The sequence below is a fragment of the Pollicipes pollicipes genome, unplaced genomic scaffold (assembly GCF_011947565.3).
Source record: "Pollicipes pollicipes isolate AB1234 unplaced genomic scaffold, Ppol_2.1 Scaffold_7231;HRSCAF=8579_pilon_pilon_pilon, whole genome shotgun sequence".
NCBI classification, from domain to species: domain Eukaryota; kingdom Metazoa; phylum Arthropoda; class Thecostraca; order Pollicipedomorpha; family Pollicipedidae; genus Pollicipes; species Pollicipes pollicipes.
The window spans coordinates 40996537-41022986 of NW_023597034.1; the positions used below are offsets into that span (position 1 = coordinate 40996537).

The window sequence follows — 26450 nt, forward strand, 5'->3', positions numbered from 1 at the left end:
TTCGGCCATGACGCTTCTATGCTGTTAGCTATCAGAACGCAGAGCAATTAACAATCTTTTAAGTGCTGTGTGCGTGTACGTGTGCGTGTGCGTGCATGCGTGCGTGCGTGCGTGTGTGTGTGTGTGTGTGTGTGTGTGTGTGTGTGTGTGTGTGTGTGTGTGTGTGTGTGTGTGTGTGTGTGTGTGTGTGTGTGTGTGTGTGTGTGTGTGTGTGTGTGTGTGTGTGTGTGTGTGTGTGTGTGTGTGTGTGTGTGTGTGTGTGTGTGTGTGTGTAATTATGTTTAGAGTGTTGCCTTCCGATTCACCCACCCGTGGCGGGGTATGTTCGAGTTTCTTTAGCGCTCGCTATCTGCCCTTGACAGGTATGGCCTGTGCCGGTGGCAGCGGCCGCGATAAAGGTCAGATGGCGTCAGGGGGCAGGATGGACCGTGTCGAGCATTGCGGCACGATGAGCTTTCGCCACCAAATTCTGCCGTTGACATGGAATTGCGAGTTCGTATGGTAGGGGGCAGGGCTGACACAACAAGCACGGCTTAGCGTAAGCTTTGATCTCAGAAATCAAAGGCTCCGATAAAATCTTTAAAAAAAGGGTTCAAAACTTCGAATTGTCACTTGAAGTGGTTTCCTGACTGCTCCACGTCTGTTGAAAATGACGAGATTCTTCAGATGGTAGCAATTCACCACATCGCGAAAGCAGCTCTTAGGCCTTTTTTGATAAGGCTAGTTCCTTTAGCCACAGTAACACAATCGGTTGGTTGTTTCGATGCATAGTTGTAAGCACGGTCCTGCCTGATGAAATTGCCTGTTACAACATAGTTTAAGGCATCTTACTTTTTAGCAGAACAAGAGTTTTAGAGATGGCTCTGGACTACATTGAATCGTTTACATTTTTTGTTCGTAGGTATGTGAGAAAGACACGCGCGCGCCGTGGTCGAATTAAGAGACATTGGATTTCGATGCATCTTTACGCCATTTTGTTGGCGTCCAACGGTGACATCAGCGGCAATGTTATGTGTAGAAAAAAATAGCTTGACAGCTCCGACCTGAAATTTTTCCACCGATGACTGGAAACGGCCAATGAATAATGGAGTACTTCAATGATCATTAGCCGGCGCCCCTTGCTAGGCCATAGACACGCATTTCACATCTGAATGCCTTTAAACGACAATTTGTAGTGTTAACCGTCGACACGAAAGCACTACGGCGGTCGTGAAATCTTATCAAACGCGACGCAGGCTGGGAGCCTCGGCTGGCTGGTCTGCACGAGCGCGCCAGTGACGTCACAGCGCGCGTGCCCGGCGCGGGCCCGTCGGTGGCCGCCGGATGTGGCCGCCGGCTATAAAGCGGCGACCCGACGGCGCCGGAGGCAACAGGTCCCGCTGGTGCGCCGCTCGGCCGCCGGAGTCGACGGCAGAGGTCACAGGTCACCAGCTGGGCGGCAGCTCGCTGAGGATACCCAGGTCCGGCATCAGGTGGGCCGCCACTATCTGTCCTGTCAGTGACTTTTTATGAAATTGAGCAGCTCGCTCTCCTGTTGAAACTAGCATGATGTGTTCACGCGGCATATAGCTCTTAGCCGATTAAATTTCTAGAATCAGGTTTAGTCTGCACTTTCTAATCTAAATTCAATTCGCCCGCCAGGCTTCGCTTTGCGCCAAATTAATAGTCTCGACAAATAAATATATGATTGGTAGATATAGATATATATCACTCTCTCTTTCTCCTCCCTCTCTCTCCCCCTCCCTCTCTCTCTCCCTCTCTCTCTCTCTCTCTCTCTCTCTCATCTCTCTCTCTCTCCTCTCTCTCTCTCTCTCTCTCTCTCTCTCTCTCTCTCTCTCTCTCTCTCTCTCTCTCTCTCTCTCTCTCTCTCTCTCTCTCTCTCTCTCTCCCTCTCTCTCTCTCTCTCTCTCATCTCTCTCTCCTCTCTCGCTCTCTCGCTCTCCCTCTTTTCATATTTATATAAACTCAGCCCAGTGAGGGCATCCCAGAGTGAGGGGGACACCCCAATGACATAATCCAGACATAGATTTACCAAACCTATCCCTAAGTTCTGATTTCTCCTCGGATTTAGGGACTTTGATTCTTCCGTCGAAATAAAAAAAGTGCTAGAGCTGCAGTGAGTGGGGGAAAATTATCTGGTTAGTGTTTGCGTGGGGGGGGACGGACATGATTTCAAAGGCCCTAGCACTACCGGAAGAATTAACTTCAACTGAGAACATTAACCCTGCTTGACGATTGAATGAAAACATACAGTAACTACCTGCACAGGGTTACTGACAACACACACACGTACGACCAAACATGTGCCGACAAGTCAGCAACATGCAGCTTATAGAAAGTCTTTGAATAATAATAGTACGCAAAATGGAATGCACAAAAATAGAGATAATATATGCCGCAAAACAGAACAATATATCAATGCTAAACGAAAATAGGAGCTGGGAACGGTGGAAACGTGCAGTGGCTAAGCCACGCTGGAAATAGCATTCCTCGGCGAAAGTGGTGATCAAGACGTGGCTTAACGAGCTCAGTGAAGAGCTCCTCGCAACCTCAGAAGAGACTCTTTCCCAGAAAGAGCACAGTCTTGACACTTAATGACTTCTGCTGAACTTGAACTTGAAGGACTCTGAGACTCGTCTGTTCATAATAATTTGCCAAATATTTCACCATTTCAGGAGCTTGTCTTTAAACCCCATCTTAAATATCATTTAGATCATGAGAGAGCTGAGGATTTGCGAGTCGGGAAAAATACTACATGTGAGGTGTTACCGATAACAAAATGGTCGGCTTATGGCTTCTCTGCTTTGAAAGTGCACAGTCGCGCTTCTCTGTGTTTGTTTGCCTAATCACGCATCCTTAATGCCTTCCTTTTATTCACCTCACAGTGCTTTGTATTTTATGAAGATAGTTGCTTACCAAAAGTTTCATGAGCTGTAATTTGGCTGATTGTATTGATCGAATGTAGGTTGTGGCCCTTCCTTTAATAAAGAAAATGATGACGTCTTTTCCCAGAATGAAAAAAGTTACTGCTGCATTAGCTAATCAATTGTCTCTGCATGCTTTACCATCTCACTTCAAATTTGAGCCAATTTGCAGATGTGTGCAGTCTTGAATGGCGTGCATGCTTCGGGGTAAACTTAACATCATCTACAACCTATATCATTTTAGAAGAAAGGCCGTCTTCAATTGCGTAGACGTCGGAGCGTTTGAATAATGGCGGGTAGGTAAATTTTCTCGGGATAAGTTTAATGAACTGTTACTGGAGAGGCAGGCCCGACGATTTTGCCTAAAGCTGTCTTCGAATCATTGGTTGCATCGCCCATTATTCGAATCTGTGGTACATTTTAAATAACGGGTTCAGGTAAGCCACGTACCTAAGGCATCTTCCTTCACATATAATACGTTAACATATGACCTGGGCCAGGTTAGTCAGAGCTGTAAACTGGAACGCATGGCTCATAGAACCCCAAAATAAATTTTCATGTGTCTGGATTTCGCCGACTTCTTTCAAGAGACTAGATTTTGTCACAACATTTTAATTAGACAGAAATTCCGAAGTTTGAAGCAGAGTGTGCGAGAACAATACGATAAAAGCCAGAAAACCGGGTTTTCATGTAAAAAACCTAACTGACAGAATTCAGGTGCTTCTTTCGGGTGCCTATCCTCCGTCAGACTTTTCTCCTGTCCGCCATCGACGGCCACCGCCCTGCCCCGGCTACTGCCGTTGGTAGTGGTCGCTACCGTGTGACTGGCTGCGAATTGATCGTCCGCCTGCTCCGTTGCATGTTCCTGGACCGGCAACATTACTTATTGGTGCATAAAGCAGGTGGGACGCCTGCTTGAGTGGCTATTCTCGAGTTATTTTTTGCCCTGGCACCACGTCACAGCACAATATAACATTTCAAGAACCGGCTGTCCTGAGGTCCGAGTTGGTCCACCGAGCATTCACCTTTCCCTCAACCAACAAAGCCGGCTTGGTCCGTTTTTAGATCTGGAACGAGGGTGCACACTTCTCAGACATGTTAAGTGCCGGTATCTGTCGCAGGCGTCTAACGTAACCCGTGATTTTAGGGGAAAAACTACGCGTTTCATGTATTGCCGGCATTTCATGCAACTTTCGTAAAAGTATGACTCCTTCATTATGTTACCGAAAGTTTAAGTTGTTTCTTGAAATACCCACCTGGTTGAGTACATATACCTGTCAAGTGCTTTCCACTAAGTATTTCATGAAACGCCTTAAAATGAAGGCAGGCAAAACCGGGCTTAGACTGTTTTGCATAGACGTTTCATGCTTGATGTTCCGTTAAATGATCGATGTCATTCATTGACCCTTTGCCTGATGGGAAAGAACTAATTATACACTGAGTCATCAGGCGTCGACCGCCCGGTTTTCACCCGTTTCATGTTTGCGATTCAGTAGTCAATCGTTGGATGTATGTAAACTCACTCACATAGTTTATTGGTGCATTGGTGGTAAACTCCCGCAACCGCACAAGTGTAGCTCAGACGTCTGGCTTCAGCACTTGGTAGGTACTTGGTCTGAGTCCCGGAGGCGGCTGATTGATTTGAGTTTGATTGGTTTGAGTTTGATCCGGCAGATGTCAGTTGGTGGGAGGCGACAGGGTCCCCACGATTATGTGGCGTAACCATATCAAAACATTGGATGGCACGTAAAATCCTGTCTGAACGGGTGCAGGCAAAATTATCTGTCGTACTGGGCGAGGTGGCAGTCTCAAACAGCCATCTCTATACACTGTTCGGACTAAACTAAAGCAAAAGAGTACTGCAATTTGAGAAAAATAGCATGAATTTTGTGACTTAACACAAACAGCATTCTAAAATACTAAAGAACGTTGACAAAACACTTCTCTGCAATACAAAACGCATGTGCGAGACGAACAAACATCGCCATTTGTCGCAGCCTATTTGTTTATACAGGGCACCGAATCGCGGCAGCCAGAAAAGCCTATCTCACGCGCTGCACGGTACTTCCAGCACATCCAGCACTTCCAGTACATGGCGCAGCATTGTTTTTCCCCTGCCCAACCCGCATATCTGGTGCACTTCTGTCTCTGAAACCAGAGCTGTCCACGAAATGCCTCCCGCAAACTCGTGGCGTTCTGGTCGTCATTGTTGGCCGCAGAGACCGTCGGCACTTGCTCGGACGTGCCGGCTCCCTCCTGACGACTTTTTAAACACTTGTTAATCAGCTGTACATCGCTGAGAATCACGTGACCAGCCCGTGGGAAGTTAGTGCAGCTCATCTTACCTTTGAAGATAACAACACATCGAGCCATACTGATTATTCAAGCAAACAGCAAACGAGGCCGACCACACAGTATGATCCATGCTCGACCAAAAGGGATCGTCACCAAGTCTGATTTGGCGTACACTGGCGGCTGCATGCCATGCGTGTTTTGACTGGTGTGCGTGCATGGTCTTCGTGAAACAGAAAAGTGCATAGTTCGATGACTTGGGCACACGACACACTCCAGGTCGATGCCGGCGTCGGTGTGATGATGCTGCGATTTCTCGTATCTCGGCGGGAAGCTTACGTCCAACGCCAGTGATATACTTCAGCGAGCATACTTTGCAAACTAGCATACTTTGGCGAGCACATGGCGTTTATGAATAATCACAGCATGTTTCTTCACACACAACGGTAATAACCAGACAGAAGCTCACTTGCTGCCACATTTTTCACATCCGAAGATCCAGGTACGCAGCTGCTCACGTGATACACTTTTAGCCTAAACGCATGCATTTACGTTAACGCTGGGCTGAAAACGGGGGGCTGGTGTAGCCTAGTCTTGTCTTTATAACACTCGTATCTAGCCATTTTTTGGCTTGGTTTGTGAAGTGACGCGTGGTCTTCCCTCTGGTCTTGCCTGGTCTGGCCTGGTTTTGTCCGGACGAATCTTCAAATCGGGGTCTGCTCTTGTTCTTATGCTCTGTCCATTAGGACCTGGGCCAGTGTAATCTGGTCTGCAGGTCAGCACCGAACCTGATGAGTTGTGGTTTGGTCTGTAGGTCAGCATCCAGTCTGGTGTTTTATAGTCTGGTCTGTAGATCAGTACACGGTCTGGTGTTTTATATTCTGGTCTGAAGATCAGCACATACTTTGGTGTGTTGTAGTCTGGTCGGTAGGTGAGCACCCATTTTGGCGGTTGTGGTCTGATCTCTAGGTCAACCCCCAGTCTGGTCGGTGTTTTACAGTCTGATATGTAGACGAACGCCCAGTGTGATGCTTATAGTATGATCTGTAGGTCAGGGCCCAGTCTGGTATTTATGGTCTGGTCTGTAGATGAACACCCAGTCCGTTAAGTTATGATCGGGTCTGTAGATCAGAATCTGGTCTGGTACGGCATGGGCAGGACTTGAAAACAGCGCCTAGGCGGCTTGTATGGTCGGATCAGCAGCTCATCACCTGGTCTGGTTCAGTCTGTCATCGCCTAGTGTGGCCGGATCAGCAGCTCATCACCTGGTCTGGCCCAGTCTGTCATCACCTAGTCTGGTCCAGTCTGTCATCACCTAGTATGGTCGAATTAGCAGCTCGTCACCTGGTCTGGTTCAGTCTGTCATCACCTAGTCTGGTCCAGTCTGTCATCACCTAGTCTGGTCGGATCAGCAGCTCATCACCTAGTCCGGTCCAGTCTGCTCTCTAGCCCAGCGCCTCGTCCGACACGTGTGGGTCGTCTCACCTGGCCCGGTCTGGTCTGGCCTGCCAGCCGACGTCTCCCGTGACCAGACCCGGCAGGCCGGCGCCGGGCCCTCGGACTGAGGGTGCGCCCAGCGGCGCCTATCATCACCATCCCGAATTCCTGGACGCGACGGCACGTGACCTGCATGACCGCCGTCCACGGAGCCGGGCCGCGCCATAACGCCGCGTCCAATGGGGCACGTCGGCTGCCCTCGCCGGGGCCGTTATTAACGCCGGGTGTCAATGGTCCAGGGGGAGGGGCGCGGGCGACAACCCATGCCGTTGACGAATGACGCCACCGTGGGCTTGAGAGGGGGGGGGGGCGGGGGAGGGCGACAGTTGACGGTGTCCACTTCCCAGGGGAGGGGGGTGTGTGGGTGTGGAAGATACTGTGTAAGAATGGGCGTTGGGTGTGGAAATAGTGTCATGCGATAAACGCATGATCTTGGCCACTTTACCCGAGATGTCATGGGTCTCACACGCTTGCGCATGCTTACGACATGCGGCATGTTTTAACCTGTCCTGGGCCACTTGCCCCGGAGTTAAGCGGTATTATTTCGATGCAGTGTTATAAAAAACCTGTGTGACTAATTTGCGATAGTTTGGATACTTTCACTGAGGCAGCAGAGGCTTAAATGTTGTCCTTTTTAAAGAAAACAAAAACGCTGAGGAAAATAGATGACGTAACACACCTAATAGGCATTTTTTTGAAGCACATTACTGGCTTGATTGCGTGACCTGTGACTGATTTAGTGCCTGTAGCCTCGCTAGGTCTGACCGGTGGGTGAACTGTGGCTGATATAGTGCCTGTAGTCTAACTGGGTCTGACCGGCGGGTGACTTGTGACTGATTTAGTGCCTGTAGCCCCACTAGGTCTGACCGGCGGGTGACTTGTGACTGATTTAGCGCCTGTAGTCTCACTGGGTCTGACCGGCGGGTGACCTGTGACTGATTTCGTGCTTGTAGCCCCATTAGGCCTGACTGGCGGGTGACCTGTGACTGATTTAGTGTCTGTAGTCTCACTAGGTCTGACCGGCGGGTGACCTGTGGCTGATTTAGTGCCTGTAGTCTCACTAGGTCTGACCGGCGGGTGACCTGTGACTGATTTAGTGTCTGTAGTCTCACTAGGTCTGACCGGCGGGTGACCTGTGGCTGATTTAGCGCCTGTAGTCTCACTAGGTCTGACCGGCGGGTGACCTGTGACTGATTTAGTGCCTGTAGTCTCACTAGGTCTGACCGGCGGGTGACCTGTGACAGATTTAGTGCCTGTAGTCTCACTAGGTCTGACCGGCGGGTGACCTGTGACTGATTTAGTGTCTGTAGTCTCACTAGGTCTGACCGGCGGGTGACCTGTGACTGATTTAGTGTCTGTAGTCTCACTAGGTCTGACCGGCGGGTGACCTGTGGCTGATTTAGCGCCTGTAGTCTCACTAGGTCTGACCGGCGGGTGACCTGTGACTGATTTAGTGTCTGTAGTCTCACTAGGTCTGACCGGCGGGTGACCTGTGACTCTAACTGGGCTTGGTGTCCGACGGACTGAGACTGGCTGGCGGCTGCTTAGCTCTGACTTAAGGTTTGGTACGTATGGTCACTTATTGGTAGAGCAGGCACGGGGCATTCAGAGGCATGTGCCACGGGCAAAGGTTGTCCCTGACTTCATATGTTTACATCCGCCACTGACAAAAGCTGAAGTTTTAAGTTTCATATTAAGATATAATATGAAGTGATTACTATGTGTATCGGTCGCAAGATCTTTTTTCAAGCATCACTGAGGGACACTAAGCACAAAACTTCATGAACTTCGCACGTCCCCACAGCACAATCTCGCAAGAAGCGCAAAGGGAAGAAAACATGTTTCGTCGCATGTTGCTGAATATTGGCATGATGGTCGCAGCCATCCATCATTCCGCCAGCGGACTGACGCCGATTGTGATAGCGATGCGATAACATTCGCCAATAGCAGGACGGCTTCTCTCTATCGCCGGCTATTATGATGAGGTTTCCCATCGTCGGCGGTAGCCGCATGCCCTGCCAACATGGACATATGATGAAGCATGCAGCCAGGCAGCTGCGTTTCTCAGACCTATCCTGCCTTCAGTGTTGCGCATTATTCGTTCTTGATTCATTCCGCGTAAATTGTCGCCTTGGCGATAACTCAGTCGTGCGACTTCCAAGCAATGCTACAGGCTCCTTCGTTGAATCGCTCTCGCACCTCAGGTGAGGTCGTGGTCATCAGGGGCGCGCGCGCGCGCGCGCACACACACACACACACACACACACACACACACACACACACACACACACACACACACACACACACACACACACACACACACATACGCACACACACACACACACACACACACACACACACACACACACACACACACACACACACACACACACACACACACACACACACACACACACACACACAAAGACACACAGGTCAGGTCGGTCAGCAGCAGGTCAACAGTGGTCGGGAGTGAGAAGGCGGTTGAACCAATTGAAGTAAATTACCGAATGAAATAAGCGACGTTGAATCAAACTTTGGTCGGCATTTTCATCTTAGATTACAAATCGTATGGTCGCATTGAGCCCACTACTTTCTACCGGCAACCATGATTTCGGTATTGGACCAACCGCTGCAGCCTGCTCTCGGTATCGGACCAACTAATGCAACCATGATCCCGGTATTGGACCAACTAATGCAACCATGATTTCGGTCCAAGTGTGAACAACCGGCTCCCCGCGACAGAGGGGTCGGCCGGGCCCAGGGTCGACCCTCTCAAGACCTCGCGTCTCACCGTATCGGCTCCCCGCGACAGAGGGATCGGCCGGGCCCAGGGTCGGCCCTCTCAAGACCTCGCGTCTCACCGTGCCCGCAGCCGAGGCGGCCGGCGGCTCGTGCCGTCGAGCTGACCGGCCGGTGCCCCTCGGAGGGGCCGGGGCGGCCGCTGCGCGCGGCGTCGCCCCATCGGTCAGCCGGATGGCCGCCAGATAGCGGCCGGAGGGACCGCGCGCCGGCCTCTATCTGTCCGGTCCGCTGCCGCCGCCCGCCGTCCCGGCGCAACCCCGCCCGCCGCCAGAAAAACAGCCGCGCCCGGGTGGCGGCGTGTCTTTGTGGACGATCAGCCCGTCTTCTGCGCAAGCCGACGCCGCGCAGGGGGGGGGGGGGGGTGGAACGGACCCGACCAAACCCCGCATCGGGACCTATGAAGCAAACGTAACCAATTTGTTTAGTGGCACGCCGCCGGCTTCCGAGCTGTTGGATCGAAATTGTTTCCAGGAAAGCTCCCGAGTGAATGCAGCGGTAGGCCATCGTGTCGTGGGAAATCTGCACAAATCATCAGTTTCATTACAATCTACAGGCATTTCCTTCTTCTATTGCAGTTAATGGAGGCAGTGATCGATAGTTTGGTTCACGACGCATATCACCGTTATAGCCGTAAGGACTCGTTACGGTATAAAAGGCACGAAAAAGCTGAGAGTTGGAAAGTTAATTAAATATAGCGTGCACAAGTCATATTACCGAACGCGGGGTTACACTCGGCTTGAAAACCTATGTCAAGTTTCCTTGATCCCAAAGCGTCGAGCTCACACCCAGCCTGGTCACTTTCACTCCTCGTCTCCGTCATACGACTTCATGCAACAGCCCATTGGGAAATCAACAGAAGCTCGTTTTTCTTCATAACATCCATTCAAATCGGTAAAAGCATCAGACGCACTAGCCACCGTCCCAGCCGGCGGCGCATCACATTTCTCTAGCTGGCTTCCCGAGAATGTCACTATCATTTGCTGTCCTGGGCTGACACTGAACCGCATTCTCCTCCGCTTCAGGATGGCGTGGATGGCGTCAATGCTGATACTGGGTGCAGCGGTGTCACTCTCCAGAGCGGCCAACGTCGACGTGCTTAGCAGGATCGACCGCAGCCTCATCCCCTACAGCGGCATGAGCAGCGCTCGCAGCCCGCTAAGAAGGTCAGCGGCACGTCACCGGCAGCAGGGTTGGCCGTCGTCCGACCTTCCCGGGCTGTCATGGGCCGATGTGCGATCCTCACAGCGTCACGCAGTGCATGACAGACGATTGACCCGTCATCCGCCTGACGGCTGACCCGACTGTACGGCTCTGACATAAGCTTCATGTGCTGTCATGCGCCTGATGCCATCATTTCGTTTAAATATGTGACACGTGACAGCGCGCACTGCCAAGGCTGAGATGGAATTGCTTTAAAATCACAGGGAGCGCATTGAGATTCCGGGTCATTTTTTTTTGCACAGCATGCACCGACCCCACGTTAGAGTTGAGAACCATTAGGGGGAGGGCGGCTCGATCTCCTCCAAGGTTACTAAAAGTCCTATCCATGTTTCAACGCACAAGAAAAAGATAGACGTCTGAAATCATTTTCTCCCAGAGAACAATACTTTGCACACATCGTAGAGCACTCGCCGCCAGCGTCACCAATCTTGGTGCGCCGCAAACAGCTTTGCGCCAACCATGGGGTGGTTGTCTGCGTGCTCTCCGATAAATTGGATAGTGGGGCACGCACAAACAGACCGGACATGCGCTGGGTCAATGGATAACGACCACCGGCGATCGTTAAATGTTGTGCACGACTGTGTAAATGTACCTTTGGTCGGCACAACGCATTGACGCTGCCGGCATCACACCTGTCGCTAACAACGACCCTCGCCGTATCGTGGCCGTCTCAGCGGTGTGCAGTTTTGCCGCCGCGCGCGAGTGTGTGTGCGTATGACTGATGGGGCTTGTCGTGCATGCCATTATCGCTCGGTCGTTGCCGAATGACCCCCCGCGCCACACAACAAAGCCCCGAGTGCCCACTCTTAAGCTGTCACACCCCCGCAAGCAGAAACACATGGCCTGGGAGCGGGAGTGACGCCACTCGTGCGACATCGATGGCGCGTGACGGCCACCGCGTGACGCGTGGAGGCGCCGTGACACTCGCAGGGTCAAGCGGGCTGAGGGCCGCGCAGTCTCAGGTCATTGTGCGGGCTGAAGCCTGGACACGCGGTGTGACCGTGGGCACGACCAGATCTGACTGTCACGAGTGGGCCAGGTCACGACCAGGTCCGACTGTCACGACTGGGCCAAGTCACGACCAGGTCCGACTGTCACAAGTGGGCCAAGTCACGACCAGGTCTGACTCACGAATGAACCAAGTCACGACCAGATCTGACTGTCACGAGTGGGCCGAGTCACGACCAGGGCTGACTGTCACGAGAGGGCCAGGTCACGACCAGGGCCGACTGTCACGAATGGGCTAGATCCCGACCAGGTCTGCCGCGAGTGGGCCGAGTCACGACCAGGGCTGACTGTGACCAGTGGGCCAGGTCACGGCCAGGCCTGACAGTCACGAGTGCACCGAAAGTCTAGGCACGTGCCAGTGCAACGTGCCGATCAATTGTACGGAACCCGGCAGCCGCGGTCGGCGCAGGCTCTCGTAACGTGTTTCGAGAGTTCAGTGCTTTAAATACAGCGCAGAATGGAGAGATGAAGCGAACTGACGATCAAGTTCACTGAGGACGTCCGTGCTTTTGCAACACTTCCCAATCAAGCAAAATACTAACATGCCGAGAACGAACGCTTCATTATATTGATGCAAAAGAGCAGCCAAAGACCTAACACGTCCTGCACGATTTATCAAATCCCGTGAGCCATTTGCGCTGTTTTCTCGCTACCAAGGGTGCAACAGCAGCGTGAACCCGCTACTCGCCCTTTCCAATGTCCATATTCCAAATTACATTCCGTATGGTCTGTTCTTCTGATAAAGTACTTTGTTCTCCGTGGAAAATTGTAGCAGAATCTGCACTTCCACTAGACATTGTACTTCACTCAGCGGCGAAATAGCCGCCGTGCTCTCACATTATTAAACGAGGATGAAGCTAATCATGCTAATGCAGTGATGCGGTGACACCATCCAAGTGGAAAGTTTCCAAGAAAGTCCACAACACACCAAAACTGGTGCCTTTGGAGTCACTTAAGTGGCGCATGGCTTAAAACGCTCCACAAAGATGGATGAGCATCTCATACTTGATTTTTTAAAGTGAAGATCACCGTTGGGAGTTTTGGTTGTGGGTACAGGGCAGGTTGTTTGGCTTATGCCCATCCTTAAAGGATAGACATAAGTCAAACCGTTCCACATTGATATGGGGGTTTTAACTGAAATAGTCATCTTAAAGACTTTTCGGTGCTGTTTACAATGCTGCCCATCTTAAGACCAAGCCCCTCTAGTTCCTGGGAAACGCGCCAACGAAAATGGAGAAAGGCATATCGGAGAGAGTATTTCAAAGTCACCTTAGCTTTCATGACGTCATAATAGCGTCATTCAAATCGTGCCATTCCATAAGCCATGCGGTGATCAAGGGGAAGAAAAACGTAATTGTCGAGGCGTTTGTATCTGGGGTTCGTGAGCGCGATCTCCAGATGCAACGGCCGTTAATTAGAGTTCAATCAATGTTGTGCAAGTTACGATGAAGTAATCGAACTATGACGCATTGATAAGCACATTTACTTAACAGAGAACTGTGCTGTCTAGAGCAATCTTTTGCTTTTAAAAAGTATACCACTAGTCGTTAGTGACCTTTTAGTAATATAATATGTAAGAAAACTTCATCATATATGATACTTGCTTCACTATCTTCAACTGTGAGACACTCCTTATAAAAGGAGTATCCCACCTTTGTCGTACATTTCACTTATTGTTACATAAGACGCGTAAGTGCGATTTGATCAGTAATACCAGTTTCCTCTATATCCTTTTGAACAGGCCAGAATTTATATTTTAAGTCGCCGATCTGGCAAGAGAAATCTCACTTGACTCCCTACTCATCACCATGAAAGTAATGCATTTAATTTGCCTGACGTTTTCCAACGAGTGTGGTCTGCAGTGTTTGCAACACATCGATGCGTCAAATGTTCGTGTAATAAGTGCTACGCAAGCTTGAAACACTGTTGAGGCAAAAATATATGCCAACATGAAGCCATTATCCCGTGAATTCATGGACACTTAGTACTATGGCTTTGATTTCTCCCCTACGACGTTTTCCACAGTGGCTCTTTTCTAGGCGCACTTTAACTTTGGGAGTGGGAGCATCACATGATCTATATGACGCGCTGTTTCAGTCTTAAAGGGAGCGTGTCTAATCAAGTTGGGATTTTCAACTGTACGCGTAGTATGGTAAGGAATTTCGATTTAGCAATTTTGGTGTCACTGGTCTCCACCAATTCGCCTCCACTGACAAGATATTGCCACAGACCACACATTTTCTTCGGTTTGTATGGAAGAACGAAGTTATCGGGTAGTCCCCAAGCATTATTCACGACTACACACATCGACATCATTGAGAAGGTATCGTTAACTCTAGCCAATGGCTCTTCGAGGATGTCGCTTGTCAGCCCTGACAGGAGCTTGCGAATGCAGCGATCGCGGCAGCCGGTTTGTTTTCTTGTCACATTCAGCTGAGGGCTAAGGGTGCACGGGGTTGGACGTCTGGTAAGCGTTCGAAATAACAAGGCAGGTAAGCTGAAATTGTTGCTGCCATGTCGCTGGTACACCAGGCATCCTCAGGGTACCATATTTTTCCGCCTCGAATTGCGCAAAGAATCTTCAAGCGCGCACCGCTCTGTACCGCCAGCGCTCTCCCTATACGAACAATACCGTAGCAACCAAGGTAATGGCCATGCCACCAGCGCGCAGTCATTCGCCACACACGAGCTAGTGCATTCGCCCTTTCCCGCTCGATGATTGGCTCATTTTTCAGCAGTGTTTGTTCACGCCCAGCCATCAATGCCATCCATAAAAATGACTAAATCAAAACTGTCGCAAGACCAAACGCACATTTAATCACTAAAATTAGCCATGGATAAATGCAGAAACCCCCTTAGGTGAGTATTTGGAAAATCGGAAACACTGGACATATTACCTTTAAACCAACCAATTTATCGCTAATGAGCCCTTGCCCGCTGGGCGAATCACAAACGTTCTTTTATCCATACTAATAGTGATGCGCGCAGTTGTTGTCATGACAACGGTAGTTTGCTGTTACATAGCCTTGATAGCGTAATTTGGGCTCGAAAACAATGAAAACTGACATTCTTTCTTTTTTACGGTGCTGCAGTGGCACTACCCAGTGCTATTATCGGACTGACTTGTCCTGAGCTTTCACAACAGTGCGTTTTTGAAATATCTCCCAAAGATAGGACACTACCTTTAACGGGACTGTTCCACATTTGTATGGGATTTTGAACTGAGGCGGACATTTTCAAAATCATTCCATGCAGCTTGCAGTTCCATTCTTTATGAAACATCTTTTTTGATTTCTGAGCTATACACAGGCGAACTTGTGCAAACTATGTCGCGCCGACCAATTCGAGGTTACTCAGGCATTATGCCGTCGCAAAAACGTCAGGTAAATTGCCCCACCCCAATAGCCATATTGTGCGTAAGGTAAAAACTAATATGACCAATGGAATGTTCGTGTCTGGAGCACTTCAGCGTGAATCGTCGCATCCGCAGAAAGCAATTGGTGAACAAGCAGTTACAGGGACAGGTAGCATGCCTCGATTACTAACCGCGTGTTGTGATACACGATACAGGCATTTGGGCAATCCTTTTAGTGATGACGGACAATAGGGTAAGCATTGATGACAAAGGCATAGGCGATACCTCGCCTGAATAACGCCATAATCGAATGGTGTACCAATACAAGTAAAAAATGGCAGCACGGAAATATAAAAAAGAACACCACAAGAAAAGACCAAAGCACGTGGACATTCCGCTAGTGACACAAGTATAGACGCCTAGAGTACTAACGTCATCTCGCGGCGCCTAGGGCACCACAAGCGAGTCACTCCGTCTGCTACAGTAGCGGGCAACCAGGCGGCAACTCTGACGTCATAAAATCGTTTCGTACGTCGTCAAACGATGCCACATTGAGGAGAAAATTTAATGGATAATGAGACCTTGTTATTCAAGGCAGTTATTTGCATTTCAAAGCGTGCCAATAGTTACAAGTGAGCTTTTCGGTTATATCTGATGCTTGCCTCAATGTCTCACTTCACTTCCTTAAAAAGAATTACCGCGTCGGTGTGTTAATTGCCCAGTGTGAAAAACCACTCCTCTTCTCGGGCCGTGCTCATGGGCGTGCATTATTCTCAAAGTAAATGTGCAGCGACGTAGTGCTTGCTTCGATCCAGCATATACTAAGGCACAATGCCTTACCTTCTCACTGCATCTGTCACTTCAACTCCATCCACGCCCTTATGTGTTTGTTGGCAGGTACCGGTACCCCATTTACACCAAGCGAGCCTATGTGGAGGACCAGGATGAGAATGGCGATGACAACGCTCCCGAGACCGACAAGCGCTTCCTCCGCGGGCTCAATCTGCGCCCGCTGTCGCTCGGCTACCGCGCCAAGAAGATGCACGGCCTCGCGCCGCGCTACGACATCTCCATGACGCCATATGACCTGAAGGCCATGGCCATGCTCTACCGGAGCGGCCGCCGGAAGCGCACGCCCGACCTCTACGACCTGAAGCGCATCTACCGCATCTACGAGGCGGGCCGAAAGCGCAGCGCGTCGGCGGCCGGGGCCAGTGAGGGCGGCACGCGCGAGCGACGCGACTTCTCCTACGACGTGTGGGACGCGGCCCGGCTGGCCGACGCCGGCAAGCGGTCGCCGGTGACCAGCTACTACGACCTGCTGGACATGGCGAGGATGGCCAAAGCCGGAAAGCGGGCGGCGATAGACGGATACCACCTCTGGGACCTGGCGCAAATGGAGCAGGCCGGGAAACGCTCCGTCGACGACTTGGGCCTCTGGGACCTGGCGCGGATGGAGCAGGCCGGGAAACGCTCTGTCGACGAGTTGGGCCTCTGGGACCTGGCGCGGATGGAGCAAGCGGGGAAACGCTCCATCGACGACTTGGGCCTCTGGGACCTGGCGCGGATGGAGCAGGCCGGGAAACGCTCTGTCGACGACTTGGGCCTCTGGGACCTGGCGCGGATGGAGCAAGCGGGGAAACGCTCGGTGGACAACCTCCACCTTCTGAAGCTGGCTGGTATGGCCGACGCTGGGAAAAGAAGCGCTCAGCACTTCATCGGCCCCTACAGTTACAAGGGCCTGTACAGTCTGTACGGAAAGCGCACCGCGAATGGGGAGGACGACGACGAAGGGCACTCGGCTTCTGTGGCGGGATCGGCCAAGCAGAAGCGCAGCTTCGATGACTATTTCGGCTGGGACCGTAAGAAGAAGTCGGTCGTGGAGGATGCCATGACCGACAGCTACTTGGCGACGTTGAAAAAGCAGATGGCGGACAAGACGGAGAAGAGAGGCTCCTCGGATGGCATGGGTATGGTCATGAAGAAGGCGACTGGCGGTGAGTGGATGAGCACCCCGGCGGCAGCCCTGTTCAGCAGCATCGCTTATATAAATAATGTTGTTGTAATATCTGATGCAGCCATGGCCTGCAACGACATACGGGCAAAGTAATTCAAACTACCCGGACTCAAACTCAAGGCCTGTGCAGCTTTTATCAGAATGAGCGTCAACATTACCCGACAAAAGAGCAGGTTGTCAGCTTCTGTGCCTGTAGATAGAATCACACGCCAACCTTGTATTTACGGGCTGTGTCTACAAAGCACAACTTTGTATGCCAATCGCACTGCAACTTTGTGTTGACGAGCGAGCAGCTGTCTCAGTCTTCCCCACACAGTGAGACTTCTAGCATGCGATGTGGGGCAGCCCTGAATAACTGAGCGCGTAACCGAGCGACCTGCGGCAGGAGCGATCACCCGGCTCTCTTTTCTCCTCAGGTGATGAGGACTAGATCGTCCGCCGGCCCGTCCCAAGCCAGTTGGAGCGAGCACGGATGCCGGCGCCGGGCCCCGGGGACCGCCGCGGGACAAGATTAGGGCCGGTGTCTCTCGGGCGGCTCCGGCGGCGCCCGCCGCCGAGAGTCCCACCAGCCAATCAGCGGCCCCCGTTTCGGCGCGCTGCCCCGTCAGCGCGTACCCGGCGGCGGTCGTCTGCGCTCGCGGCGGCCGGCTGATTGACGTGACGGCGCGCGACACCGAGATGCTGTCAGTGAAGCGACGCTATCCTACCGATGGCGAGTGCCGTCGCGTGACTCTCGTACAAGATGTGGGACCCATGAGGCCGGCCAATCACTGTTCGATGTGATCGCATCCCGAAACCGGTGACCCTGACTGGTGATTTCCGATGCAGTCTCCCGTGCGTTCATTCTGTTGCGAATGCAACCCGCTCGGTTAAGATGTAGAGGTTGTTTTACGCCGATGCCTGTCATATCATCGTTTGTAGGTACCCTGTGAGCACAGCTAGAAGTCCTGAGGGTATGCGGAGTAGGACACTTCATAGATTTTAAAATGTATCAGTGGGACCTTGGCGAGCGTCAAGTGTTTCGATGCTTTAAATTCTTTTGATGATAGCAGAGGATCTTAGAAGGAGAACCCTTCGGCGATGCCCGCTACGATCTCAAACGAACAGAGGCTGTCCTGATTTGTGCGTTCGTAGTATTTAGTGCCCCTTTTCAACTACCATCAACAATAAGTATGTCTACCGTACATGCCTACTTCATTTTCAACGTTATTTATGTATTGTGACATTCGGCAGGTTCAAATATACTGAACTCTGAACAGCTGACAAACGTTTTTAGGTTCTTTTCCCTTGACGGACCTGCCACGAAATATGTCGGACACCACTTGTTAATGACAGCTGATATATTCATGAAAACGCTGTTTATGTTCAAGACATGCATTCATTAGCTAGCTAAACCTTCACAGACGTTTTGGGAAGCTCGTTGTTAAAAATAACAGTCATGCAATCGCTGCTGTTTCTTTCCTTAAACATCGAGAAGACCTATTTTTAAGCAAAACTGCTCTTGCATGATCCGGTCCACCCGTGCAGCTTCCTGCCCCGGAACATTTCGAGATCAGTGGAGATGTCTGGATGCCCGGTCCAGAGACCGGAGACTGTCAAACGTTTGGGTCCCGATCCATTGCTAACGGGGACGCCCGCCGACCGGCGCCAACATCCGAAACAACCCGTCCGGGCCCTCACACCGGTCCGAGCCGGCCGTCCGGGCCCACACACCAGTCCGAACCCTGTGCCGGTACACCTGTCCGAACGGGCCGCCCGGGCCCGCACGCCAGTCCGAACCCCATGCCGGTGCACCTGTCCGAACCGGCCGTCCGGGGCCGTACACCCGTCCGAACCGGCTGCCCGGGCCCGTACAACGGTCCAGATGAGCTGCAAACTTGGTTCATGTGTTTGGCTGCCCGGTCGCCCTCGTGGGGCCTTTCGATGCTTGCCCAACATCACTGGAGCATGCTAACGCATAGTGCATTGGAGGCGAGCAAATATCGAAAACCTATCGTAGGAAAGGCATGCCTTTTTTGGAAAGTGATGGGCCACCAGATATTGATCCTTAGCTGTTTTTGTCGTTACATCCTGCGGCCTGCGCGTAATTTCACCGTGGGGACGGGGTCATATCAAAAATGCTTATTGAAAACTGAGATCAGGCTGAAGTTGCGTTTGTTACTGAAAACTGTCGCGCGCTCCTGGTGCACAACATACTTGCGTGTCGGAAGACAGCATCGTATCTTTCTCATCTTCCTTTGTAACGTGTCCACCTGAAATTTTAAACTACAAGTTTGTTCAAGGGAACGTTCCATATTTGTAAGGGGTTTTGAACTAAAAGAGCAATCTTAAAATGCAGTTCATAGTCCTGTCCTTAGAGGGAATGGCCCATATTTACAGATATTCAAGCAAGCATGAGATATCACGAAATATTCTCACTCGTAACTGCTGGTAAACTTTCAAGTGGAAAAATACTCTAGGTAGCACATTTTCTCTGTCTAGTTTAAGCATATGTTGCATTTACGCATTCAAATATGCTTTTCAATGCGTCATTATTTGATAGCGTCATCGCATCTTGCACAAAATGGATTAAGAGCCAGTTGACGGTCGTGGTATCTGGAAATCATGCTCATGAACGCCAGATATGAACGAATCGATAATAATGCTTTTCTTGACCTTGATTACCACTTGTCTGATGAAAAAACAGAATTTGAATGGGTTATTATGGCCTCAAGGGTGCCGGGGTGACCTTAAGATAGTCTCCCCGAAAAAGTCTACACATCTTCGCGGACATGTAGGTCAGAAATTTGAGTGGCTTAGGTCTCAAGAAGGGCAGGACTGTGAACTGCATCGAATTACCTTTTATATAGCTGTTTCAACTCAAAACGCCATACCAATATGGAACACTTTCTTCAAGACTTACGCCCCTCTAGCTTCTGAGCTGCACGCCCACCACTATGTGGGAACTACTTTAGCGATACTTGTTCTGGGTCCCCCCGCATCCATGACACCATACTGACGTCATTCAAATCCTGCCATTCCACTCGCCATGCGGCGATCAAGACCAAGACACGTCTTTATCTAGTCATTCTTATTTGACTTCTGTGAGCACGATTTCTGGATATAACTGCCGTCAGCCGGCTTTCAATGACCATTGTGCGAAGAATGATGACCTAATCAAACAATGACGCATAGAGGAGCATATCTACTAAACAGAGAAATTGTGATGTCCGGAGCGGTATTTCCACTTAGAAATATACCATGAGTTATAATGGTGCCTATTTCATCACATCTGATGCTTGCTTCAATGTTTCCCATTGTGGAACATTCCCTTTAAGGTGGCGGAGAACGTGCTCCCGGGGATATTATGTGAGTACGCCGTCACGCATGTATCTTACTTTATAGCATTCATTTTATGATAGTTAATGTTGCGAGTACGGGAACCTACAAAGAATAACGAGCACACGCAGGATATCCTTGGCAGTGGCCGTTTACAGTTTAGGTGGTAGCGTGTGGCTCCGGTGCGACGTGTGCTGTACATGAGTCTTCATCTAATTTCCATGCAACTTGTTGGGAAAAACAGCGACGCATAGTGAACAGGGCCGGCAGCTGAACAAGACTTCTTTAAGTTGTTCCTCCGCCTGAGAATAATAAGGCAAATTCTTCACTTTCCGGGCACTCCTGAAACGCCTCCTCGATCCAAATTGGAGCGGTCTGGAATCTTCTTCAAGCAACATCGCAAGCAACATATCTTCTTTGCCACCATCCACGCTTAGAATTTAAGGGGAGATTGCCGCCTTTTTGTATAACTCATTTGTTGTTAGATCAGACGCGTACGAGTTGAATGGTTGCACCAGTTTTGTCGGCATCTTTCTGAATAGCTAAAAATTTCGATTTAATGTAGCCGCACCGACGGGAAGAATGTCATTAGACTCCCTGCTCACTGTTGTGAGAGTCATATGTTTTATTTGCCTTGCTTTTCCAGCCTATGTGTTGCGTATTATATGCAGTACACTGAATGGTCAAAATGCTTGTGCGTTACATGCTTCGAAAGTCTGGAACGCTATTTAAAGAATGAAATAAACAAATATGAGAGACTTTCACGCGAATTTAGCGAAACGTCATACTCTGGCTTGGATTTCTCTCCTTTGGCGTTAGCACACTGGTGCCTTTCGAAGCGCACTTTGCCTTTGGGAAGCAGACGTGCCGCATGGTCTACGGTAGCGCAGTGGTTCGAACCTCCACCAATGCGCTTCTCGGTACTGGCTGACGCTGCTCGATGCGCCAATCACAAACGTTCGTCTCTACTGACGTTACCCAAACCAGAAGAGGTGACGCTTTTAACACCGCAGGCCCACACTGAGAGAGCTCAAAGTGATATTTCTTGGTCGTTAACGATTGACGACAGCACGGAACAGATTCCACCGCGGTCAGCGATTGCAGACTAGGGGTATACTCTGGGGATACAAAGAAAGAAGTCGCTTGCTGTAATGAAACGTCAACTGGGTGATTTGGACACGAAAATTACTACAATTAATTGCTGCTTTTATCTTGCTGATGCTGCGGTGGCGCTATTCAGTGTAGTTATCATGTATACCTAGTCCTGAGGCTGCATCAGGGTATGCTGTTCAATATTCCCCGACGGTGACACACTCCTCGCAAAGCCGATGCAACGGATAAGATAAAACCGGCGAAACGACGCTCACCATCCAGTGGCAAACGAAGCGGCGATGGGGATCTGGTCGAACGGTCGGACGCCCGGAAGGACGTGCGTGAGTCCGGGCGCGGAGAGGCAGCTTCAGCAGCGCCGGCTGGCCGTCCGGCACCGGGGCCCGAAAGCCCGGACGGCAGGGTCATGTGTGTGTAGGGCTCGGGGCGCAGTGCACGGCAGCATACGAGAGGGGTGAGAACATAGGGGAACTGAGGTGAGTCGGACGATGAATGCGATGCTGCTGCTGCTGTCTTTAACTTGTCGGTAGGAACAACTGTGAATGATCATGTAGTGTCCGTCAACACACGATTATTCTCCCAGTTAAAGAAGCTAAATGTCAATTAGAGAAGATCCAGTTCAATCAAACAAATTAACACCAAATGAAAAAAGATTGCTTCCAATCGACGGATATAAACAACAAGGCAAAAATATAAATTTTAACATAAACATGCGATGTACCCGACTGATCGGACGACAACAACCACCATTCAGCTACGGGTGCAGGTGGGTGGTGTAATCTTTCGTTACAAGACTTCAAGCGTGCTTGTATTATGCACGTTTTTTGCAACCTAATGATGCTGCAGGAACTAGCGGCGTTATCTGACACCACGCGAAGACATCCACATATCAGATAAATATACAGTTTGTTTCCCACGACGAAAATGACAACAGAACAAGTTTCAGTTGTTTGGTCAACCTGAGGGCCTGCTGCCAGATGCCGCGCTGAGGGCCCGCCGCCAGATGCCGCGCTGGGGGCCTGCTGCCAGATGCTGCGCTGAGAGCCTGTTACCAGTTGCTGCGCCGAGAGCCCGCTGCCAGATGCTGCGGACATTTGACACGGGAACACTTGATTCCATCACGACGGGTGACGCCCCCCCCCCCCCCCACGCCAGGGATTGCCCCGACCTTCCTGGACGAGCGCTTCGCAGCGCGTATCACAAGCGAAGAGGCAGACAGCGCATAACCGGCGCATTTCCCGAATCTGACCCGTCTAGACTTTTACCTTCCTGAAACCCCGAGTCTGCATGAGAACCCTGAGGGCCTCAGTAACCTGACGAGTGCCTTCAGCCAGGTGACGCACAACGTCATACATGCGACAGGGAAGGGTTACCCGCGAAGGGTTACTGGCGAAGTGGCCCGGCGCGTAGACCTCTGTCTGCTCCTAAGGAGAGGCCCCTGGAGCACATACTAAAAGATCCGTGCTTCAGTGACACTTTTGCTCTAATACATCTGCCAGCGTAACATGTCATTTCTTCTCGATGGATAAGCGAAATCAGGGCACATACTTCTTTCCACTCAGAATATGTATTGCATGTTAACACCGCTGGCCAGATTGGCGAGGACAAACAGCCAGGGGAGCGACACTGGACGGTATGAGCGCAGACATATATGGGCGGTATGAGCGCAGACACATGACATTGCCATGGCCTTGTTATTGATTATACTTGGCACCGCCTCGTTTAATAGCTCGAAAATAAAAGGTTTCGATCGTTTAGTTATAAACAATCAAAGAAGTTATTAAGATGCGGTTCAGTCTACACGCATTGCCCAAACATTGTCAACACAGCATATGGGGGTGACCCCATCTGCGAGATTGGGTGGTGTACATCGGGATTGGATGGGTCAAACTAGAATCTGGGTGTAGCACCTGACCTAAAAATGACAGTTTGAAGAAAAATTTGAAGACGCGCATTTCACGTCAAGTTGCGGGGAAACATAAGGAAACTGAGAGACACTACTACCACTCCCACCCACCCCAATCCCCAACCCTACCCCCCAGTGGTTTCAACTAAGCACCGGCAAAGCAATTCAGCCCCGGCAATGCCAAATACGCGGGTAACTATGATGAAGGGCGTTCAAGAACATCATTAAATGCACACTTGCCCACGATTTTGAACTCACGAACGGCAGAAAAATGCGGTGAATTTATTGAGGTGCGTGCCTTTAAGATTAAATTTGTGTTTTTAAATGTCTGAAGCTGGTCATATCACATGAATGAGCGCATTTCAAATTGCACACAATATTCCGCACTTTAAACTAGCCTTGTATTCTCTGCTACACAGTGTTTTTATCAAGCATTTTTCGTTTTTCATAGATAAGACAGCAGGTATTAGCCTTATCACTCGGAGAACGACCAGGAGAATGGAAATATAGTTGGGTTGATACTTCGGCAACATGCCTTTATCAAAACAAGAGCAGAAGTGAATAATCCTCGAACCCTCACGAACGAATCTTAATAATCTAAACCCAACTGTGTCTCCATTCTCCTGGTTTTTCTCCGAGGTATCAGGCTAATACTACTGTATTATCTACGTGAATCATGTTCCTCGCTAGTGCACTGAACAGCTTACGTAATTTTTCCGTTCTGCTGTTGTGTTAGGAAAAAATGCTTGCATTTTCTGAAGTAGCAAGGATCTGCCCGTGACCTTAACTTTATGAGATGAACAAATTTGTCACGGTCGACGTGCATACACAAGCTTTGGACGGGCGTGTTTCTCATACACAAGGAAATCTTCACAAGCATTTCTCTTCATGGTCTATATCTCACAGTTTGCTGATATTGGCTTCAATTTTCAATTCAATATTACAAATTTTACAATATTACATATACAATATTAACAACAACAATACACAAAAACATACAATATTACAAATATTACAAAAGGCAACAAATTCAATAACAATATGATTAAGGTCCGATTACGTGCTAGTAATGTTACCCTGCTTGCCTTGCTCTTCATTGCCACCAGTCATTGAAAGTCATTTTCTACTAATTAATATTGAGTCAATGCTGGTTTCAACCAAAATACGCAGTAAGAATTAAATTAACTTTGTGTCTTAATTACGTCAAATCTAGGGATTTGAATCTAGCTTAATTCACTAGAAAATTAGAAATCTTTTATTCCAATCTGGATAATCCAATCACGGCGGCGAGTCCCAGTTCCCTTCTTTTCTTAACTTAAGTCATGAGATCGTGCAACAACCAGCTGATTTGAAAATGTAACAGACTGGAGACTTTAATATGCTCTGCTGGAAACAGCCCCCCCCCCCCCACAAGACGCAGCTCCATCGCTACCAGGTATGCGTGCATATCCAAAGAGGCATCCAGTTTCCACTCTTTCGTTTGTCTTTGGGTGGATCGCGTATCGTATGACGCGTATTAACTTCTGGTCTCAACCAGCGGAGAGTCCTGGAAAGTTCAAGCAAACAATAAAAAAAACAGGGTGCTGGAAACTGCGATCGGTCAGCCATTTCTTAAGTCCGACTGTACTTCGGACACCGGACCGGACCGGACAGCCTACAGTGGAAAGTTAAAAGTTAGTAGCGACATGAGCTAGCGCACCTCCCCGCGTTCTTAACGTGATTTGCTCTAGCTCGTTTGAACAATATGTCACAGCCTCGGACGCCGAGGTGCTCCATGGTGGTAATCATCTGGCGTGCATAGGGACTGGCACAGGGCAGCGCACTACCGTCCCACCCATCCCACCCACCCGGGTTTGTCATCAGCCCGTCCATAAATCCCTTATAGCCCCACGAGGTAACCTGACGCCAAAGCGTTCTATATAGATCATTCCATGCTGGATCTGAAATTCGCTATCATGGGACATTGAGTGACATGGGACATTGAGGACATTACCCATCCTTGTTAGTCTTTCGTTGATGAGCAGCGTCGTGCCTTCTTAGGGTGCATCGCTACCTCTAGAGACGCGCTTTTGGATCGCTAACCCACCGCATTGAACCTGCGACCTGTCGGTGTGCTTTGTGCCTTGCTGTGCCGGTCGTGCCAAGTTTACCCGAGTCAGAAATGTCAGCAATTTCTGAAATTAACATTGTTGAGAGCATAGCAATGCACTGAAGGCTCAATGAAAATGGAAGGCTATCAAATTGAGGCATTTCCCAAGCAAGATTCGCGGAGAACATCCCGTCGGAGAACGTCCCAACGTCGGAGAACGTCTCATCCTGAGCATCAGAGAACGTCCCATCCTGAGCATCAGAGAACGCCCCATCCCGAGCATCAGAGAACGTCCCATCCTGAACATCAGAGAACGTCTCATCCTGAGCATCAGAGAACGCCGCATCCCGAGCATCAGAGAACGTCCCATCCTGAGCATCAGAGAACGTCTCATCCTGAGCATCAGAGAACGTCCCATCCCGAGCATCAGAGAACGTCCCATCCCGAGCATCAGAGAACGTTCCCATCCCGGAGCATCAGAGAACGTCCCCATCCCGTCCCATTTGTCCCGTCGGGTTCGCGACAACCCCCGCCTGGCGAAGCGCCGCCCTCTGTAACGCCCACGCCGCAGGCCGGCGAGCGGTGATGGGGGGGGGGGGGGGGAGCGCATCTGGCTCGCTGCCGGACCTCAACGCCCGCAGGGAGGACACAGCCAGGGGACAACAGGCCGCATCTGCCGCAGGCCCGCCGGCCGCCGATCCCGCCTGTACGTAACACGCCCGCCGTGAGCGCATGGCGCAAACACACTCGGCTGCCGCGGACTGATTGGGTGGCGTGACGTCATCAGCCAGGCAGCCCGCGTGCCCCTGGCGAGCGGGCCGCCCGAGCCACTTGTGGGCCGGGCCGGGCGCACGCGCCGGGCGAGGGGCGACTTTGAAACGATTGGCGCGTAAAGATCCAGCTGGTGT

At 50.4% G+C, this 26450-nt stretch overlaps 1 protein-coding gene across 1 annotated transcript; it reads left to right on the forward strand.

Annotated features, from left to right (window-relative positions):
* Positions 1-1442: 1442 nt before the first annotated feature.
* LOC119110296 (uncharacterized) lies at positions 1443-18376 on the forward strand. The gene is made up of 4 exons (XM_037234064.1): positions 1443-1472; positions 10541-10681; positions 16000-17099; positions 17536-18376. The coding sequence occupies exons 2-4, from the start codon at positions 10542-10544 to the stop codon at positions 17547-17549; spliced, it is 1254 nt and encodes a 417-aa protein (XP_037089959.1). The 5' UTR covers positions 1443-1472; position 10541; the 3' UTR covers positions 17550-18376.
* Positions 18377-26450: the final 8074 nt, after the last annotated feature.

Excerpts from the sequence above, each read along its gene's own strand:
- LOC119110296 (XM_037234064.1), top strand. The coding sequence starts at position 10,542 with ATGGCGTGGATGGCGTCAATGCTGATACTGGGTGCAGCGGTGTCACTC. Across the intron at positions 10,682-15,999 it reads GCTCGCAGCCCGCTAAGAAG|GTACCGGTACCCCATTTACA; the intron begins GTCAGCGGCACG and ends GTTTGTTGGCAG.